The sequence below is a fragment of the Mus caroli genome, unplaced genomic scaffold (genome assembly GCF_978045245.1).
Source record: "Mus caroli unplaced genomic scaffold, Mus_caroli_1 scaffold_13, whole genome shotgun sequence".
In the NCBI taxonomy this organism is placed as follows: domain Eukaryota; kingdom Metazoa; phylum Chordata; class Mammalia; order Rodentia; family Muridae; genus Mus; species Mus caroli.
The window spans coordinates 72,314,985-72,337,383 of record NW_028227268.1 but is presented as its reverse complement, the minus strand read 5'-3'; the positions used below and the strand labels follow the sequence as shown (position 1 = coordinate 72,337,383).

General features: G+C 48.9%; 1 protein-coding gene across 1 annotated transcript in view; it reads left to right on the top strand.

Moving 5' to 3' along the window:
* Adamts2 (ADAM metallopeptidase with thrombospondin type 1 motif 2) overlaps positions 1–22,399 on the top strand; it is a 203,093-nt gene that overhangs the window by 140,536 nt on the left and 40,158 nt on the right. The window contains exon 5 of the mRNA XM_021176447.3: positions 14,750–14,833. Coding sequence (XP_021032106.1) covers positions 14,750–14,833 — 84 coding nt within the window. The remainder of the gene's footprint in view (positions 1–14,749; positions 14,834–22,399) is intronic.

Below are 22,399 nucleotides of genomic sequence, written 5' to 3'. Positions count from 1 at the left end.
TGCTCGCCATATAAGCACTGGGACCTGTGTTCAGGTTCTCAGCCAAAAGCTGGGCTCGGTGGCACACACCTGCAGTCCCAGTCCAGCTGGGGAAGTGAGTTCCAGGTTCAGTGAGAGACACTAACTCAATTGGTAAGGTTTCCATCTATCTGTGGAAGTGATAGAGCAGGGCACCTGACTTCCTCCTCTGGCCTCTACACACACACACACACACACACACACACACACACACACACACACACGCACGCATGCATGCACACGCACACATACACATACACACATGTGTATGTACACCATTCACACTTACATACTTGTACACCCATATAAATAACTAAGGGATTGAGGAGGATGCTTGACACATGACCTCCATTCATTTTAAGTCCACGAGCACATAAATGTGCATTTGCTTCCACGCACTCCAAATAAAAAAGGGGTGGGGAGAGAACAGCAAGCCAGAGGCTCCGGCCTATAATCCCAGCAACCTGGGAAGTTGAAGCAGGAGGATCTCAAGTTCAAGACCAGCCTTGGTGAGCTCTTGTTTCAAAATAAATGTAGTTAGGTGGCACTCATGAGGCAGAGTCAGGTGGATCTCTGATTTTGAGGCAAGCCTGGTCTATAGAGTGAGTTCCAGTACAGTCGGGGCTACCCAGAGAAATCCTGTTTTGAAAAAAATCAACCAATCAAACAAAAAAAACAAAAGAATCAAAAATAAGGAGAGCTAGGGATATATAGGTGTGATAGAGGGCTGGCCAAGCATGTGAGAGCCCTAGAGTCACGCCCAGGTAGACAGACTATCTTCACCATTTTTAAGATGCACAGTCTGTATGTAGCATTAATGCAGCATTAATGTGAAAACGCAAAGGTCACACCATCGATGCACAGGACTCTTTCTATCTTGCGAAGCTGAATCTCCCACCATTAATTATTAACTCCTCGACCGGTCCCCTGGGTCCTGGATGCTCTCATTCTGATTTTGGTGTTCGAAGTAAACCACTCTGGACCTGTAAATCAGTGAATTTGTATGACACTTGTCCTAGGAAATTATATTATTTAATTTACTGTGCTAGTCTAAAGGTTGTTCATATTGTAATGTGTTGGAATTCAGTGTGTGTGTGTGTGTGTGTGTGTGTGTGTGTGTCTGTGTCTGTGTGTCCGAATGTCTGTCTGTCTGTGGTCTGTGTGCATGTGTTGTTTTGCTTTGCTTTTGATACTGGTCTTTTTTTTCTTTCTTTCTTTTCTTTCTTTTTTTTTTCTATAGTTGGCCTTGAATTTGTGATCCTCCTGCCTTCAACCTCCTGAGTGCTGGAATCACACGGGAATGCCCAACCTCCCTCCTTACAGGGGCTCAGTAAGATCCATAGTATATCTAGATAGGTTTTGTTTATCCATTCACCACTGATGGGCATCTGGGCAGCCTCTACCTCTTGGCTATTGTGACAAAGGCTGCTGGCAACATGGGTTACAGATTTCTGTTCACCATTGTCTTACATTCCTTTGACTACAGACATGGGAGTAGAAACACTGAATCATATGGTAATTCTATGTTTGACTTTAAAAAAAAACCACCATGCTGTTTTCCACAGGAGCTGTATCATCTTATGTTCCCACCAATAATGTGTGAGGGTTCCCAGTTCTCCGCAGCCCACAGCACTTGTCATCTTGATAGTAGCCACACTCATGGGGACATGGCTTTTAATTAATCAGCATTGAAGTTTAAGTTGCCGGTGTGGCCAGGGGCAGCTATCCTGAGTGTTGCAATCATGGGAAGGCCTGCTGCACACTCTTCTGAACTTGGAATTGACCTCCATTTACTAAGCAAGCCTGGGCAACTCTGGGTATGTGGACCTCAAGCCACAACCCCAAATAGCCCTCGAAGGCCAGACCAGTGGCTAGTCACAATCCTCTTATAAGTTCACATCTGGTCCCGGGATTCCCAAGGCTGGAACCAAAGTAGCATCACAGGGGATTGGCATAACACAGGGCTGGGATGTAGCTCAGTTGTTAGAATACATATCCAGATGTGGCATTGGGTGGACTGCAACTGCCCTCTGGGTCTCTTGACTATTGGCATATGATAGCAGGTGGAGGTGGCTCCATGGTTGAAGGACAGCCTGGTCAGCAAGTTGCCCACTGAGCTGGGTGCTGTAGGAGAGACTTTTCTAGACACAACACACACATGTCTATTCAGCCCCCAAAGGGACAGACCAAAATAACCACCACACCAAAGTCCAACTCAGTGAACCAAAGAGGTTTTATTGGTTGGTATATGGGTGAGGGGTCACTTACAGGAGCAGAGAGGACCAAAAAGGACTCCACCTCTTAATGGGCTCTATAACTTCCTCAGACAATGAGTACAAACAGCTAGGCATCCCTTGTTCAAGCACATGAACCCAGGAGAGACATCACACTCAGATCACAGTAGAAAGTGAGAGTTTGCCTATCTGCCCCACCCCCACTTCATCGAAGACCCACTGGAGGCTGAGGGTGTCTGCTGATCCCTCTATGAGACCCGCTTACCCCGAGACACCACCTACCAACTCGTTCCCTGCCAGCCAGACCCATTTCCCCCAATTCCCTCCCTAAATTTGGAAAAGTATTTTTTTTCAGTTCATTAAAACATTCTATATTTAACACAGATAATATATTATTTATGCCATAAGATTAGAATGAACTCATATAGATCTCTCCATATTTTCTCCCAGAAGCTCCTCGCCACGACTTCATTTTAATGAGTGTGGAATGTTGTCGCAGTGAGGAGCGTGTGCTTTTTATGTAACTGATTATTTACACGACGCCTCCGGGGAATAAAACTCACTCCCCTTCCGGAGGTCAGATGTGCCACCTGCTATTGTACAGCCTTATAGCTGAATCTTTCCCTCATCCTTCTATTCCCTTAGACTGGGCTCCTAAGAGTTAAGTCTTCCAACAGGTAGCACACATGTTCAAGTCTTCTATACCAAAATAGTCTGTGTGGCTTCATCATCAGTGTCTGCTCTACTGAGGAAAGGCCCCTGCCTCATTTCTTCTTTGTGGTAATTTATAGCTTCAACATTGACATCTTAATATTTCCTGTTGCAAGCTATAGCTATTCTGTTTATTTTTAGTTCATTTATTTACATTCCGTGTGTGTGTGTGTGTGTGTGTGTGCATGTGTGTGTGTGTGTGTGAGAGAGAGAGAGAGAGAAAGAGAGAGAGAGAGAGAGAGAGAGAGAGAGTCAGTCAGAGACAGAGACAGAGACAGAGACAGAGCACATGGGTGGAGGTCAGAGAACAACTTTCAAGAATCAGTTTTTACCTCCCACCAAGTGTGTCCTACGGACTAAACTCAAGTCATCGGGCTTCATAGCAAGCACCCTGACCACACTGACCATTGCAAGGTGAAGGGCTCAGAGGAGGTTGCCCTGAAGTGCCTCTTGACACAGAGTAGGCTTAAGGTCATTTCAGACATTGAGACCTTGGCTAGAAGACCAGCCCTAACTCCAAGCCAAGAGTCATTGGGAAATATTTTTTACGAACCAGTCAGCAACTCAAATGTGAGAATTTTAAATCAAGAATTCTAACACAAAACACTGCAAAGATAAATCAATTTAATGTGGGCTTGGAAGTGGCAGTAGGAAAGCAAGAGAAGTCTTTGTTCTGGGTAATTAAATCATTTGATTCTGTTAAGAGTACGTGAAGTTAAAACACTGCAGTTCCTAATGTACGGTGGTCTCGGGTCTGAGGGAAGTGTTTCAGGCTGGGTCTGTTGGTGTGGAGTGTGGAGACAGCATGAACAACACAAGTCATGTGTTCAAAGCAAGGCTGCAGTGAATTTGTGCTGTACAATATAGGTGAATACAGCCAGAAGCCCCTCAGGTTCCTTATAGTTCTGTGTATGCCCAGGGATACTTTATTGATACCACGTTGTTTTCAATCCCCACATTGAGCTCTTCAAAGCCCACTGGGCTCAAAGCCCACAGCTTAGGAAGCTGTGGAATTTAGCACATGTGGTTGACTGCTCAAGCTGTGCTTATATGTGAATCAATAATGCAGTTGGTTTGTTTCCTCTGACGTCATCACAGACCCACAGATATCACACAGGGGTTCGGTGACCTCCACAGGATGACCATGGTTCCATCAGTGGAGAGGAATGTCTCAGTTCCATTGTCATCATAGGGGACCAGATGGCCCCTCAGAGCTAGTGCTTAAGTAATACTTGTTATCAGGCTTAAAGAAAACAACCTGAGTGATGACCATGGTCCTTTCTGTATCCCTCTGCAGTGAGGTACTTGGGTGTGGTGGTGGGGAGAACACTCAGCATAGAACGTGCATCTGCTTTGAAGCCAGAAGCAACATTGATCTGCGGAAGCATCCCTTGCTTGGACTCAGCTTCTCCATCCTTAAACCTGAGGCTTTACCTGCTACCATATTAGCTAAACGTCCACGGGAGGAAGAACGGACCCTCAGCAGACAAACTCTCCCTTGCCTCCCCCTTGAAGCTGGAGTAGCCCTTATCTGAAGGACATCTTGGTGACCGCACACTCAAGCCGAGTTGTATCTTTCTCCTCCTCACACCCCAAGCTACCCAACACACCACCTCTACTTCCGGCTAGCCTAACTGCCTCATAGGTTCTCTGAGGTCGCTTGGAGGATTCCTTTTAAAGGAGTGAATGAACTGGCTTTAAACTCCATTTGAAAACAATTGAGTGGATTTCTGGACAAGAGCAGTCAGTCTGTCTGAGCTGTGTGAAGCACTCTTCCACTGAGGGCAGACTCATCCCTTAGGCTTGTAGAGCACATGGGGTTCAGGAGTCTCCTGTGCTTTCAGAGCTGAGCCTCTACCTTTTGATTTCTCCTAGCAGGATGGCGGTCCTCAGCACAGTGTGTTCTGAAACAACTCGTGTTCAATGAACAATCTATTTGTGCCAAGACTTGGATATGTTTCCTCTTTTCTTTTCTAATTTAATCCAGAAGTTGGCCTTGACTTGCCGAAGCCTTGCCAGGGTTTGTAAACAATCAGCTGCTCACCAACTTTCAAGAATGCTGGGGCCTGCACAGCGGCAGTGCAGGAATGTTTTGTGCTAGGCTCAGGGGGAGGAAATCTTGTGAACTGCAAGGCAGCTTTCGGAAAGCATCGCCCACCCCACCCCCTGCCCTGGTTCACGTGTTTGGCTCAGCTTCCTGCAACAGAGAGACACTGAAACTTGGGACTGCCCAGACTGGAGGGACATACTTAGTGTAGGAGCCAGCCAAAGCAAGAGAGAGGAAGGATGGAGGTCCAAAGCTTTCTTCTCACCTGGCTGTGTTGCCTGGGCCAAAGGAGACTGTTTAGGATGCTCTCTGCGGTCCTGCTATTCTTCAGGCTTAGCCCCCAAGGCCTGAGATCAAGGTCCCATGTGTCAAAGTAGTTCTGCTTACCACAGTGGCATGGGGCACTGGCACACGAAACCCGGAAGAGAACCATATAACCAGGTGCTGCTGGATGCCAGGCAGCAGCGGATGTAGGTAGCTGTGGGCTCTGGGGCATAGCAGAGATCAGGAGAAGCCACATCCCCTGGCGATGGCCTCCTCGGCTCTGCTCACTTACGCTTATACAGGAATAATCTGCCCTGCCCTTGCCGGGTCTGCTTTTTCTTAAATGAAGGTGGGAATCTCCGGGGAAAACCTAATCATTTTGCAATGTGAGCTACAAATTGCAATTAAGTGCTCATAATGTCGGGTGAATTGGAGCACAGCTGTGGTGTCTACCAGGCCAGAGGGGCAGCCTGCTTGTTCTTTCTGGCTTAGAGGGAAGCAGGTAGCTGTCACTGTAGTCCCTCTGTGCCCCAGATGTGGGGATAGTATGGCTCCAAGGACTATTGTGAGCATCACTCTAGGTGTCGGTTACCTGGACAGGTAAGGGATGAGTAGAGGCCCCTTGGGTCACAAACCATTGTATCCTGTGCTTCCTAAAGGCCATGCCTCGTTATGGACAGTGGAATGTGGAGATAGCAAAGTCTGTCTTTGTACCTGATTGTTCAGAGTAAGAGTAAAATTTAAAGACTTGGATGAAGACTAGAAACTGTATCAGACGTGCCTGGGGGAACTGAATAGAGAAGGCTCCTCAATGACTTATTCAGCTTGTAATGCAGATGAGTCTGGGCTGTAGCAAAGCCCGTGCAAAGGCCCAGGGGTCTCTCTCTCTCTCTCTCTCTCTCTCTCTGGATCTGGGCCCCTAATGAGGTTCTAGGTAGAGGAAGGGTCACTGCGAGCGAATAGAATCTTACACTCATGGAGATCACAGTCCAAAGAGCTGGGGTGGCACAGAGGCCTGTGGTGACTGTGCAGGGGTGGAAACACTGGGATGGGGCAGGGGCACCGTGGGATGTCCTCACCTCTGCTTCTGTCTCTTCTCTGTCATTCTCTTTGCATGCTGAGAGCCACTCAGCCACTCCTCATCTCCCTCCCTCCTCTGATGCCTCCTGACAGCTGATGAGGGAGCCCAGGAGCTGCCTGTCCTTGGTTCCCACGGGGAGCTGACAGTTGTCAAAGCAGGAGTCAGAGTCCCTGTAGATGGACATGGAGGGCCAGGCACCGTCACTCCCTGGTGACAGCTGGAAGTGGCTGTTGAGCTTGTCTTGTGCAGGCTCCAGCAAGGAGGTGACAGCTGAGGCAGACAACAGAGATGACAGTCTCCCTTGCCAGGCTTCAGTCTGGGCAGATGTGGGCTGTCATTGTGCCCAAACTTCTCCAATGGTGTATCCCCTGCCCCTGAACCAAGTTGTAGTCAGACATCCCTGAGGCCCTTCTCCTCTGGGTGTTGTGTCTTAGAACTAGGGATTTTCAGAGACCATTATCTACCTGATTTTGCACATTCAGCCCCCAATAAAGGGTTGGTGCATAGTAGGTGTTTACTAAATGTCCTTTATAATTCGTTCTTTTAAATTTCTGAGATAGGGTTTTATGTAGCTGAGACTGATCTTGAACGTGCTGTGTAGCTGAGGATGACCTTGAATTCCTGATGCACCTGGTACTGGGAGACATATGTTATGCAGAAGAAAGCCAATTCCAGATGTGTTTGAATGAGCATCCACTCTGGCTAGTCAGGGTGTTAGAAAGCACCCACGAGGGGCATGTCCAGAGCAGGCTTCCCTTGTCATGAACTTGAGCATACAAAAAGCTTAGTGCTGCCATGTTCCATAGAATTTCTCAGGATCCCTCTGCTGGGGTCCAGGGACATCATGCACAGTGCTAGTGTAAGACCTTTAGTCACAGAGGCCTCTGTCTCTTCTGTGCCAGTGCTGTGAGCCAGCTTCTCTCCCGGCTCATGTCAGGTCACCGGACCCGAATGGCAATGGGAAGGACGGTTTGAGTCTTTCCTATTTTGAGCTGTTCTTCATCTGAGCCCTTTGGGTGTACTGGGTGAGAAATGGAGGAGGAAGAAGGGGAGTGGACTTCATGTGCGTTCAGTTCTGCAGCCTTACAGTGCGTTGACCTGATGGTGCTTGTATTCTAATGCTAAATACTGGCTCTCAAGATCTGTGTCCCACACTCTACACACACACACACACACACACACACACACACACACACACCCATGAGCAGATCCTCACATACACCAAGTGAAGCCATGTGAACCTTGCTCCCCAGTTTACCTGGTCAGTAAGAGGCTAGAGCCTGTGATTGGGCAGTGGAGGGAAAAAGCTGGGGCTTGAGGTTAAAGGTAGAGAAAGAAGAGAAGAAGAAAGAAGGAGGCGGCCACAAGAGGAGCATGAACACGTGCCCAAGAAAGACAGCACGTGACAAGGGACATCACCACGGCTGGGAAATAAGTTAGAATAACTCCAAGCCTGACCCATCTAGGCTTATGGCTTGACAAAGTACCTGATTGTGTGTCTTCTCTACAGGCTAGCTAGAATGCTAATAAAAATAATAAAATAAGAAAAATAAAAAAATAATAATTCCACTTACCCACTCTCTTCAAGGTCACTGCCAGGCTGTCCCTACCTCCCCCAGACATGCCAGGTAGGAGCTTCAGGGTGGCACATATACCTATCTAGGGCTGGGACAACCATGGTGCCTTAGATCTCACTGTTTTACTCAAACATAGGTCAGGCCCTGTGTCTAACCTTCATAGGTACCATCTAGGAACCAGACTCTCCTCTTATGCTGTGGTCCCATCACTGTAGGAGGCAGAGCCCAGAGGCTTCTGGGTCTGTCAGTCTCTAATGCTAAGGGTGGAGTTGCACTGAGCAGAGCAGCCCCCAGCCCTGGTCTCACTTCCCACTTCTCAACACCCTCCCATCTCCTTCATCTACCACAGTGTTTTCTGCTCCCGAGGGCACCAGGGAAATTAGGGTCCCTTCTTTGGGTTCCTAGTCTTGTTAATGAAAGAATTTAAAGACAGATTCAGTGGAGGCTCAAAGGATAGTTTTTGTTTTTCTGTTTGTTTTGCTTTTTGGAGAAAGAGTTGTTCTGTGTAGTTCTGGCTATCCTCCTGAAACTAGCTCCGTAGACCATGCTGGCCTCAAACTCACGGAGATCCTCTGCCTCCTAAGTGCTCCAATTAAAGGTGTGCACTATCACCACCACCACCACCACCACCACTGCCACCTGGCTTTCAAGAATAGTTTTATGAGCTTGGGACAAAACCACAAGCAAGAGAGTAGCAGCCAAAGGGAAGAGGGACATGAAGGAGAGGAAGAAAGCAAGCCATGCCCTTGGCATTAGGCTGGTGTGTTTAGCCAGGGAGGTCAGCAGGCAGGCACATGGCAGTAGACAGCCATATGGTGGAGGCAGAGGATAAAGGTGAGGCTTAGTGTTAGCGACAGAGAGAATACGCTCAGGCTTTGGACAGAGAAAGAATGAGGAAAAAAAGAGAAAGTAAAAGTTGTGTCTTTCCAAGTTCGGACTGTGCACAGGTCAAAGTCAGCAAAGTTCATGGCTGTCTCTCAGCAAGTGACAAAGGTGTCCCTGTGAAGGACAGGTATATTTTCTAATTAAAGGGATAATTATCTCTCTGTCTCTTCAGCTTGAATCAGCCTGGCTGAGGGGTGGTCTCTTAACTAGGTGATTGACAGGTCCCATTGGAGTAACCCTTAGCACAGGTGACAGTAGCATAACATGTTCCACTCTTTGGACCAGGACTTAAGGGACGGGAAAGTGAGTTTTTACCTTTTGAGTGTTAACCAGGAAAATGGGAGGCAGTGTTAAGAGCTTCCCTTGCCTCCAAGGCTGAAGCCAAGAGGGACCAAAATCTGGGACACTAAGCAACAGTGCCCACTACCCGACCCTCTTGTCCTGGATAGCTTCGCTAACATAGTGCTGTGTGCCAAGGATTTTTCTAGACACTTTGAAAACATTTTTTTTTTTTTGCATCAGTCTTCACATCAAACAAGCCACGAGGACAATTATGTCTCCATGCCTGAGAACCCCGAGGCCTAAGCACGGGGAGTGAAGCATCGGATGTTGCCCCCCTGAGACCAGAGTAGCTAGGACTGAGGATTCAGACCCACCCTCTGCTCACCCCGAAAGCCAGAGCAAGGGTTGGACAGTTTCCTTTGGTTATTAACAACAATGTGGGAGAGTTTCTATGGCAACCATCATTTTGTTCAGTGCACCACCCTAGTGCTACCTTCAGCTGAGGATATTCCTGGAGCATGCACTGGGTTCTGAGCATTGACAGCCTACCTAGGGGTGAGGTAGCTTGGGCCTCACCCTAGATCCCTTGCCTGGTGAGTTATCTCCTGGCCCTGGGGGGGAGTGGAGTTTCATAGGAGAGGAGGTGGAACAGACTGTGGATGAATCTGGGGGGCCGTCTATCTTGGTCACCTTGTTCAGGTACTTGGAGTTAAATGAGGACCTTACCTTATACATCACGGCTTGCCTAAGTCCCGCCCTGCCCCTTGACACGCCCATTTATGCTCCAGAAGATAAATACAGATAGTCCTCCTTCCAAGGCCAGCAGACTTCTCCCCCAGCTTCCAGTGGGGTATTCTGATACCCCCAGCTTCTGATTGCTCAGTCTTGAGTCCTCCAAATTCTAGTGGGTACACTGTCTTGTCTCCCCAAAAGTCCCGTGTGTTCACACTATCCTCTCCCCTGGCCGCCCAAACCTGGCCTCTTCCCTATTTACTTCAGGAATTTGCATTGCAGCCACTCAGGGGCTGTGCCCTCCCCCACCCTCTGGGGACTCCCCCAGATGACTTTGCTCTCTAGGTTTTTTTAAGGTGAACATTAGACATTGTCCACTGCCCCAAATTTAGCTCAGCAGACGCATGGGGATTCCAGCCCCTGGTCTGCTCAAAGCCTGTCCACCAAGAAGCGGGGCCACCAGGCCTCCCTCATAAGGAGCCCCCTTTTGTGGTCAGGTACCCCCATTTTGTACCCAACTACTCCTCTGCCCCATCTCAGGCCACCATCCAGGGCCCACTGTCATTTCAGGGATGCTTTGCCACCAACTGGGCAAGCTTTGACATTGTCATGCAGAGCCAGGTCCTTCCCAGTTTATTCCAGAGCAGGAACTTGGCTGTCTCTTTGCATAAACAAAAAGCCCATCAGAAAGCATTTCCCCCAAAATGCCAGCTGCTGGTCTCCAGCGTACAGAGAAGTGCTGGGGCTTTGAGCCTTTTCCCCCACAGGGCTAAAAGGCTCCAAGATCAGTTTCTTAAAGACAGGGCTCAAGGGCACTGTCCCAGGGCTTCCCCTCCCCCATGAAACCTGGGTGAAAGTGTGCGCTGCTCCTACCATGCAGGCTCTGGGAAAGGATGGCAAAGGGGGGCTGGCTGCGGTGGGGGAAGGGAGGAGGCTAGGCAGCCTGCTGTTCCACAGCCTCCAAAGGGGACCCACCTATCCATGCATGCATGCATGCATGCAACAATTCGTCCTCAACTCTACTAAACACCTACTAAGGACTAGAATCACTGTGTAGTTCTCTGCACGGTTGTGCTAGGGAAGGTGACGTTGGTACAAAAGCCTGAGGCCGGGCCCCCTGTGCAAGGAGGATCTTAGAAGAGGCAGCAGTAGGACATCCTGATGTGGAGCATGTGACAGACAGCTGTTCATGTCATGACGACTAGAAGGAAGCAATTGAGAAAGAAAGAAGTAGAGACAGACAAACTGACCCAGGTCCTAATATCTTCAGGAGCATGCTCCTGATGACCTAACTTCTTTCTCTTAGGGTCCACATCCCACCCCACCCCACCCTACCCCAACCCAAAAGGTTCTGCCAGTTTCCCAAGCCTCCAGTACAAGAGCCTTTAAGGGGCATTTACAATGCACACCACAGCAGGCCCTGCCGCCTCTGCTGGGGCAACTGTCACAAAGCAGCAGAGCCAGTATGAGTTCCAGTGCGTCTGGAAACTGATAACTCCAAGATCAAGATCGCCAGCTAATCCAACCATCTCCTAGTTGTGTATGGAGGAGATGAGGGGGGAGATGAAGGAGGAGAGGGAGGGAGCGAAGATTAAGGTAGCCCTTTGGTGTCTTGTCCCACAAGGTTCCTAATACCATTAAAGGACTCTAACCCCTGCCCTCACCTACCTGATTACTTCTGAAGGTCATCCTCAAAAAGCTATCACATCGTGGCTTAAAATCTCATCCGATGAATGGGGTGGTACATAACTGGCTTCCATAGCACACTCCTTGCTCCTGTGATGTGGAACTCCATTCGTATATATCTGTCTCACGACTTCTGCCCTTGAGGCCGAGGTCCTGTGCTTGGGGTTCACTCTTGCTACAGAAGCCATTCTACAGCCCCCCCCCGTTCCCTCCTTCAGGTCAGCATTCCTGGGCTCCCTCTGAAACACCAGCAGCACCCCAGCTCCAGATAAACTGATAACAATCCTGCCCTTGTGCCATGGGGCTCAGGCGACCCCTGGCATCTGCTGTCAATGGTTGTGAGCTGACGCCACTGTCACTTGCTCAGTGCCCAAGCATGTAGAGTCTCTGTGTGAGCTCCCTGGAGCCTCTGAGGAGGGGAGCCTGTCCCTCTCACAAGCATAGGCAGTGAGGGGTCGAAGTGTGCTCTGCTTTTCTCGTTGGCCATGGGGGCCGCTTGTGCTCACCTTACCATCCCCCCCACCTTCAGAGAAGACCCAAAAGGCTGCAAGGTTGTCTTTGCTCCCCTGTCCCTGCCCCTTCCTGCTACAGCAGGACCTTCCAAGGCCTGGGCTCTTCCCAGCTGTGACTCTCAGCAGGAGTCTGTGAGCCCACATGACCTGGCCTTGCTCATTGAAGATAAGCAATTGAAAATATAGAAAACTCCTTTCTTCCCTAAGTAAAAGGTCTGGGTTTTTTAAGATCTGTTGTCTCAGCATGGACTGAAAAAGAAAATCTTGCCGGAGCCTCAAAGCTAAGGCAACAGTGCCTGTGGTTTGGGGGCGGGGAGGGGGGGTCCACCCACTCCCCAAAACCTCATGCAGAATGGAGGGGCAATCCAGTTTGCCAAGTATGAAAAATACAGTTTGGGTTTTCATAAACACCATTCCATCGTGTGTGTGTGTGGGGGGGGGGGGGGAGAAATCAGATCCTCGACGGAGCTCTGTGGGAAGCACTTCTACTCTTGGTGTTACAGAGGCAACCGCGGATGGTGGGGGATGGGCGGTGGGTGAGGTGGGCCCAGCCCTTGGGCTCTGCTTTCTGAGCTAAAGTGGGTACTTGGGTATTCAGCTGATGGCCCTCAGCCATACTGCTAGACAGACAGGACATGCAGGGGACTCAAGACAGCGCACAGCTCAGAGCCATGATTCCAGGTCGACCATGCTCCTGCAGCTCTGAGCCTCACCTCTTTCCCAAAGGAGACGAGGACAGGAGAACAGAAGCCAACTTATACTCAGAAATCTGCCTGGCTGCTCCTGTGTGTTGGGGTTGAGGGTGGCATTGTTTGGGGACCAGTAGCTTGGTAGCTCCGGGCTCTGATTGGTGCTGTCTTTAGCCACAGCTGTGGTGACAGCAGCAGCCACTGGGCCGTGCGCCTCCCAAGCCCTGGGTCCCTCTCCACCATGATGATTTGATTTTCCTCATTCCAGTTAGATTTCCAGAGGCATCTTCCTGCTGTTTAGAGGGAGCAATTACAGTTTACCAAAGAAGAATGTTTGGAAATTGGGGTGTAGAGGGCTCTGACTGGTGTAGCTTGGCCGTGTTTGACTCTCCACCATGGGCAGCCTCTCAGCCCAGTCTGCATACAGACGGCATCCATGGCTGGTCCACACCTCTCTCCTCATTGACTCACAGGTTGTCTTCCATCAGCATTTGGTGACTGTTTGCTGCTCTGCTCTGGGGCTGGGGGAGGGGCATCCGAGGAGGGGAAGTACAGCCTGAGGGGAAGCTTAGCGGCAAAGGGGCTTGAGAAGGATGGGGTACCAGTTCTGACTTGGGGGGCCTTCCAGGAGGAGGGTGACTCACTCTGAGACTGCACTACAAGAAGGGATAGAGCTCACTCCAGCAGTGAAGGAGCGGGCAGTGAAGGGCTGGTCCAACAAGTTCTGAGTGTGAGGTGGGAAGATGGAGGCAACCAAATAGCAAGGAAACGCCTAACAGCTCTGAGTCTGAGGTTAGCCTAGCATGAGTTTCTGGAAAGTGATAGCCACACTGTAAAGCATGGGAAGTCATCTCCCTCCACACCCCCACACATCCTTTTGTGGTGTGGATATCTGAGGAGGCCTACAGATGCCTGCTAAGAAGTGTGTGTGTGTGTGTGTGTGTGTGTGTGTGTGTGTGTGTGTGTGTGTGTGTGTGTGTGTTTGAGACAGGGTTTCTCTGCATAGCCCTGGCTGTCCTGGAGCCCACTATGTAGACCAGGCTGACCTTGGACTCTTGCTTCTGCCTCCCAAGTGCTGGGATTAAAGGTGTGCACCACCACCACCACCACCACCACCCAGCTTCAGGCATGGCCCAGAATAATACATTTTTTAAAAGTACACAAAAATAAAATAGTACTCAAAATGTGAAAGAAGACAATGACAGGCATGACATGGAACAGGTAAGTGGGTGGGGCAAGAGACCTAGTGATGATAACTGCTCTCGCTGATGGGATGAAAGTAGAGTTAATCATGGTCCAAATGGTCCACATCTCCAACTGCAGCATCCTGCAGAATCCTTCAGCATCCACAGAGCTCTGGTGCAGGACCCTCTCAGGTATCCAGATCGCTGGGGTAATATGTGTGTCACTTGGGTTTAACCTACACACACTCTCCCACATACATCAAGTAATCTACATTACTTACAGTGCTTCATAGCACACAAGTGCCGCTCTATTGCTTAGAAGGGGGGGGGCGGGGAGTCTATACATTTTCTGCCAACTTTTCTCCAAATAATTTTGACCTGGGGTTGATTGAATGCATGGGTGGCAGGGTTGTGGGATACAAGTGTGGATTTTAGCATGTGCACGGGTAACATTTCCCACTGAGCAGCAACAGCCAGGAGTGGCTTCTGCTCTGACAACAGCTCTCATTCCTTCTGGAAGGAGCTCCGTGCTTCAGTGGGAGATGGTGGGGAGTGAATTCCCTGGTTCAAGTTCAGCTGTAAGTGAAGACTCTGTGGGCCATCGGGTGGGGCATCTCAGGGGGACGCTTCAGAAATCCAGGCAGGTGTTTGTAGCAGCCAGGGCTGGAGAAGGTCATGGAGGGATGAATCAAGAGGTAGTTTTAGAATTGATGGACAATTGGAGGTAAGTTTGCAAAGAGAAAGAGACAGGTGGGGTCCCTGGGTTCTTACCTGGGGCTTTAGGGACAAGATGCCAGAATCGGGTTTGGCACATGGTTCCTGATCATATCTCCCTGTTGTCTTTCAGGTCAACGAAATCTACCATGATGAGTCGTTGGGGGCCCACATCAATGTGGTGCTGGTGAGGATTATCCTGCTGAGCCACGCAAAGGTGGGTTTTCCTGTCCAACACACCACCTCTCTCTGAAATGAATGGGGCATCCTTTGAGATTTTTTTCTTTCACACTGCCCTGACTTTCTCTGGACACTCTAGGGTCCTAGAACAAGCAAGAAGCTGTGAATCCACACCCACTATAGACGCCATACACCCTTCACCGTGACACATGACCCTTTTTTATAATGCAAGTTCTGTTACTCCATGAGGTAAGGCCAACTGACCTTACCACACTGAGACTCCTTACCACTGCAGAGAGAGCTGTGGTCCCAAGAGGCTGAGGCACAGGCAGCATGGGTGTGGCCAGGACTCTGGATTCAAGGACCTCTTGCTGTGTAGTCTTAGTAGGAGAGAGCAGGGGAGGCAGTGAGCAGGCTCCTGGGGCCCTCACTATAGAGTCTTGGTGGATTCAGGAACAAGGCTGCCCCAAGGTGACTGAAATTGGCCCTGGGGGATTTGGACAGGTAAATGGCATCCCAGAGCGTACAACAGCAAGTGAGGTTGAGCTGAGACTGGGATTCTGTCTTCGAGGTAGCTCAGGGGGTCCAGGTTCTGAATGGCTGGTTTTCTTATGAAAGGCACATTCAAATTATTTGCTGTGTATAACAATGTCTCTGACAACAGTCTTGGGAATCCCTGGCATGATCGTGTATCTGCCATCCACCTCTGACCAAATCTAAAATCTCTCTTCTCTGACCACCAGAGGGAGCCACCAGGCCCCTCTGCCCCCATCTTTCTTGCTCTTGAATGCTGAACCACCAGGTCCCTCTGCCCCCATCTTTTTTTTTTTTCTCTTGAACGCTGAGCCCCTCCCCCAGGGTCCTGGAGGGTGAATTAGTTACTCTTGTTACTATGACAAAGTGCCTGACAGAAGCAATTTCAGGAACGATTTATTTCCGCTCACATAAAATGTTCCAAAGAAGGCCATTAGGCACAGAGGAGAGACCAGCAGAAAACTAACTGAGGGCATGTTTAATCTGGTGCTCGGACTTTTTAAGCTTTGCGTGTTTAGGGTCCTGGTGATGGGGCGGGGTGAGGGCAGTGGATTATGAAGTCATGTTTCCTTGTCATACGGAGGGATGAGTGCACTGGATGTGGCACTGGAGAGTGCTTTAAAACCACACAAGTGTTTAGGTCTTAATGAAAATGTCAGTGAATTTTCTGTGATTAAAAACTAAAGCTCATCCCAGGCAGTGTGCGCCAGTGAAGTGCGCCGAGTGTGACGACATGTGAGAGAAGAATACTTGAACCTTAAAAACATTCGAACCACTTTGAAAAGCTTGGGCTTGTAGGATTTTTGTTTGTTTGTTTGTTATTTGTCTCATGTAGCCCAGGCTAGCCTCAAGCTCACTCTGTAGTTTGCAAGGATGACCCTGCACTTCTGATCCTCCTGTCTCCATCTTTCAAGTGGTTGGGTTCCAGGCATGCACCAGCACCCCTGTTTTTATGTGGTGCTGGAGACTGAGCCCAAGGCTTCATGTGTGCTAAGCAAGCACTCTGCCATGTGAGCTACAAGCCCTGCCCTTGAAAACACGTTTGTGAAAACTGCCTGGGAAGAATAGAACTGCAGCTGGTTTGATTAGGAACTTGTGCACTCATGGATTTGGGGCCAGGGTGAGGGGAGGTGCTGAAACCTCTCTCCCAGGTCACTGTGTGACAACTGTAATAAAACCTACAGAACACTTCTAGTAGCAGGGGAAGCACGGGGCGGGGTGGGGGGAGCATCAGCTCCACCAGAAAGCTGTGGGCACTCCTAACAGTCTGATTAGTTTTATTTTCTCAACTCAACACAAGCCAGAATCCTCTGGAAAGAGGGACCCTCAATTGAGAAAAGGTCTCCATAAGATTGGCTTATAGACAAGTCTTTAGGGCATTTCTTTTGATTGATGATTGATATGGGAAAAGTTAGCCTGTCTGTGCAGTGCCACCCTTGGTCATGTGGTTTCAGATGGTACAAGAAATCAAGCTGAAGACGTCATGAGGAGCATGTCAGTAACTGGTACTCCTCCATGGCCTCCGCTTAGGCTCCTGCCTGAGTTCCCTCGTCATCAGCTCTGATCAGAACCTGCAAGCCAAGTGTACCCTTCCCTTTGCAAGTTGCTTCTGGTCATGGTGTTTATGGCAGCAATATGAAGCTCGCCTTCAGGGGAGCTAACCCTGCTTCCCCAGACTGGGTCACTCCAGCTCTTCCATCCTGGCCAGGATCCTCGCTGTCTGGGGAACCTCCAAGCTCTTGGCGTGAAGGACGGGGATGAGAATACCTCCATTTAATTGGGGAAATGGGTCTGTACTCTACTGTGGACATGCTGCCCGTGACAGCTCCGTGGAGAGTCATTCTGAACACAGACATTGAACGAGGCTGATTTCAAAATATAGAAGCGCACGTTGTTTTGTATTCTCCCTTCCTTTTTTATTTTTTTTTTGAGACAAGGTTTCTCTGTGTAGCCCGGGCTGTCCTGGAACTCACTCTGTAGACCAGGCCGGCCTCGAACTCAGAAATCCGCCTGCCTCTGCCTCCCGAGGGCTGGGATTAAAGACGTGCGCCACCACGCCCGGCGTATTCTCGCTTCTTAATTGTTCCTAGAAGAGAGTGAGAGAAACACCAGGCAGTGTAGATCACTCAAGCTGGAAACAAGGAGGCCCTGGACCTTTCCCTGATTCTGCTTTCCAAACAAAAATCATGCACTTTAATTTTTGAATGCGTTTATATTTTTTGTCTGTTTTTAAATTTTATTTTTGAGATTATAATTATCTCATTTCTCTCCTCCCCTTTCTACCTCCAAATCTTTCTTAATACCTTTCCTTGCTCTCCTTCAAATCCCTGGCCTCTTTTTCATGAATTGTTGTTATATGCATATGTGTGTGCATATAGACATATACTCCTAAGTATAACTTGCTCAGTCTGAGTAATTATACTTGTACGTGTGTTTTCAGGGTTGACCATTTCGTCTTAGATAACCAGGTGGTGTGCTCTTTTCTGGGGAAGGCTATGTCTCCTGCTCTTGCTATCCCTTCACCGTCTGTGGGTCTTCGTGTAGGTGGAGGCCTTGTGCCGGCCCCTCCCCTCCATATTAGCATCTTGGTTACAACCTTGTTCAGCTCATGTTTCAGCAGCCATGTTGGTGAGACTTCATGGGCATAGCTTCTGAGATTAGTAGGAGACACAGACTCATGGCTAACGTCCTGATCCTCTGGCTCTTACAGTCTTTCTGCCTCTTCTGCAATGTCCCCTGAGCCTGAGGTGTGAAGGTTTTTAGATGTATCCATGGGAACTGGGATCTACAACCCTGCATTTTGATTGGTTGGGGTTTTCTGTAAAGTTCTCCATTTCTCCCTGTTCTTATGGTATGTATGATCTGTGCAGAGAGGGAGGAAAGCCTTCCATGGTTTGGTCTGAACATCAAGTGATAGCCCGAAGCCACTGCCTGATCCTTAAAGCTGCTGTCTGATCCTCATCACACTAGATCAAAGTTTAAAAACTGTGCATTTTGTTGCTGAACTGTGCTGACAAAGCCATGGCTACTATTAGGCCTGAAGAGTGTCTGTCTGTCTCCTAGTCTGGATACTGAATGGGGGGTGGGGAGGTAAGACTTCCAGCTTTGTGCTGGAAGGGGAGAGTAGAGAGAAGAAAGCCAGGATGGAGGTACTGGGCTCTGCCATGGACGTGGCTTGTGGCACTGGAGAGATGGTTCAGGTTCAGATCCCTCTGCAGTCACGAGGAGTTTGAATCCAAATTAGTACATAATAAGATGAAATGTCTGTGCAAATGCCTGCACCCCCAGCTTCAGGGAGATGAAGACAGAAAGAGTGGCCAGGGGGTTATGGCAATCTTGTCTGGTTCAGAGAGGGAGAGGGAGGGAGTGAAGGAGGAGGAGGAGGAGAGAAGAAGAAGGGGGAGGAGGGAGAGAGAGAGAGAGAGAGAGAGAGAGAGAGAGAGAGAGAGAGAGAGAGAGAGAGAGAGAGATTGATTCTTGCCTTAAAGGAATAGACAGAGTGAAAGAGGAGGACACCGGTGTCCTACTGGGCAGTATATATACACAGGTATGCACACACATATGTACATACACACTCTCTTACACACATAAATAAAAAGCCAGGTCGGGGACTGAGAATGTAGCTTATTTGGCAAAGTACTTTCCTACTTTGCCCAAATCCATGGGTTTAGCCCCCAGCACTGTATGAACAGGGGTAGGGATGGGGTTGCCATATACCCATAACCTCAGCACTAGTGAGTTGGAAGCTGGAGCATCAGGAGTTCAAGGCCATCCTTACCTACATAGTGAGTTCAAGACCATCCTGGGATACATGAGAGCCTATCTCAAAAATGAATTAATAAAAGCCAGATTGGTCATCCTAAAAAGGGTCCATCCATGTGCCCTCTCCCACGAAGTTTGGCTTTCTTAAGGTGGCATGATCTGATTGCATTCCCAACAGGGTTCCCACACTGAGGACACTGTTGTCATTCATGGAAAAGTGTGTAGCAAGGCTACAGTGATGGAGAAAGGAAGGCAGATTAAAGAACATGTTGGAAGGCCTCCTTCAGAGCACCTGGGGGCTAGGTGGGTGCAGGCAGAGAGACACAGCCAGACACAGAGAGACACAGGCCCCGACCTGCTGTGGGTCACATGTTGGTTCTTCATTGAAGTTTCACTACCAAGTGTTGGTCCTTGGGAGGCAGTACCTGAGGGCACGGAACCTATCATATGGCGGGGGGAGGGGGGTTCTTTAGGTCATTGGAGTATGTTAACAAAAGGGATGCAGGACTCTGCTTCCTGTCTGTCTCTGCTCCCATTAGAGACATGGCCAGGTGTTCCTGCCATGGTGCATCACCTTCATTAGAGACCATATCAACAAGGCTCTTGGACTTTCAACCTCCCAAAACGATGAACTAAATGAACCTTTTCTGCTTATAAAGTTAGTTGTTTTGAGCATTTTCCCACAGTAGCAAAAGACTTAGGAACACACTTAAGACAGGAAGTGCAGGATGAGATATGCTGATTTAGGGAGAAGCTCGTGAGTTCAACTGAGGCCAGCAGTATCGAAGGTGCACCAGGTGCTTGGCGCCACCCCAGCCTAGGTGCCAGGACAGATCAGCATATAAGCCTGGCATCCCACAAGGAAACCTGGAGTGTAGGGATAAAGGTGAGAAGTTTGCACCATAGAGTGGGCCATGTGAGGTGAAGGCTGAGAAAGAGATCCTAGGGAAGATGATGACAGATGGGCAGAACAGGGGTAACAGGGGCAGGGAAGCTGGGAGGGTCTCTTGTTTCTAAAACAACACCCTGAGAGATGATAGCCAGACAGTCAACCTTTTATTTAAAGGTGGGAAAAGAAGCGAGCATCCCTGAAGGTGTTCGGTACAGCTCAATGGTAATAGATGTTTTCACAGAAAAAGAGCTGGGCAGGCGGTGCTCCTAGAGCAAAGGAAAGCAGGTGCTCCACACACACACACAGGTGCTTCCCCCACCCCACCCCCCACGGCATCACATCCCAGGGACTGTGGAATATGTGTGGTGGAGCTCTGTGGGAACACGGGTACACGTCGTTCTTCAAACCTCTTTCTCGGTGGAGCCCTCCAGACATTCCACACGACTTGCTTTGGAAACTTTTCATCTTGGAGGCGGTGGCAGTAAAACGAGCAACAGGTGGGTCCTTCCATGCACACAAGGACCCGAATGTGGATCCCTGGCATTTGTTTAAAAACAATCTGGGGGTGGAAGGATGTGTTTATAACCCCAGCACCGGGTCAGCAGATACAGAAGGAGCCCTGGAGATCACTGACCAGATAACACAGCCAGACCAAGGAGGTCCAGGTCCAGGGAGAGACCCTGACTCAAAAATAGGGGGGCTGCAATTGAGAACAATACCCAGTATTGACTTCCTGCCTCCACAGGTATAACACACAAACACAAACACACACACAAAATCAAGACACATAAGTTTGTTGACACGTAAGTGTTTCTCATACTCTGATTCTAAAGGTTTTTTCCTTAGATTTAAATGACAAGAAATTAATATTTGAGAAGAGCAGACAAAATTTTAATCATTTGCGATTAAAACTCAAGAGAATCCATTGTAAAAATCCACAGAGTTAAAACTTTAGTGATAAAGACAAACACAGCCACATCACTTAATGGGCACAGATCCTGAGAAATGTGAAAGTGAGTAATTGTGTCACTGTGTTGAGGTCACAGTGCACTCAAACTAAGACAGAATGCCATGGTGTCACTAGATGGTATCACCTCACGGCATCACTATTTTATACGCCATCTGGCTTTGACTGAAATTTCATAAGCAAACATTGTGACCCAACAACACCTGTAGTCAGGCTAATTGAGAAAACAAAGTTCTCTGCACCAAGGCCAGAGCGATGGCTTAGCAATTAAAAGGGCCGACTGCTCCTGCAGAGGACCCAGGTTTGGTTCCCAGCACCTCCAACTGATTGGAACTCCAGTTCCAGGAAAGCTGACTCCCTCTTCTGGCTTCTGTGGGATCCTGCATGTACATGGTGCACATTGACAAAATGAATTTACACAAAGACACATGAATTTTTAAAAGCATCCCCTGAATCACAGAAATCCAAATATGTTTCTGAGGTAGTACAAGACAGACATATAACATACAGAAAGAAAGGGGTATGCTGTTCATGACAGGAAAATTTTAAAAAGCAAAAACCAACCAAACAACAACAACAACAAACCACACTGTTTCTTCTAGAAAGACTGAGAGAGGAGAGATGGTTTTTCCAGGTTAATAGTTGGATATTTGATGGAATGGTTCTGGGTTTTTGTTCTTGTTTTTTAAAGGAACATTCAAGAACAGGTGTGTGTCCTGTGGCAAGATGGTGCAAGCATAGCTTGCTGCCCCGGTGTCTGGGATGAAACCCTCGTGAACTGGGACAGGAATCCAATCCACCTTTGGAATCTTGGCATCCTGGATGTAGAAGTGCAGACAGGGAGAACGTTGTGCTGGTGTGGCAGTCTGGAGAGCTGGGGCAGAGGGACTAGAGAGAGGATGGATTGCTTCTGGCCTGCATGTAGAGGACTCAGAGCTGGGAACGGACATTCTCAGACTATAGCATAGAAGAAACCACAGAAGTGTGTTAGCTTTTAGTCCCTGGACTGAAATACCCAAGGCAGGAAACTTAAAAGGAGGGAGAACTGTGTCCAAACCCGTGATTGCAGAGGTTTCATTCATGGCTGTTCAACCTGTGTCTTTGAGGCCTTTAGTGGTGGGACAGCCTGGAGGAAGTATGGAGTAAGCAAAGGGTATTCACCTCTGGAACAGAGGTGGGGAGAGGCTGGAAAGCAAAGACAGAGAAGAGAATGAGTCGCAAACCCCCTCTTCCAAGGCATGACCCCCAATGACCTAACTTCCTCCCACAAGGCTCCTCTCCAAAAGATTCTACCACCCAAGGGCACCTCCACTGGTGAACAAGTCTTTAACAGGCTCCTTGGGGGACAGCATAGAGCTAAATGACAAGAAGCATTGTGCTTGACTGTGGGCAGTCTCTGGCTGCAGGTCCAGGGGCAGCATCTTGGCGGAGGGGGATGGGGTGGGGGA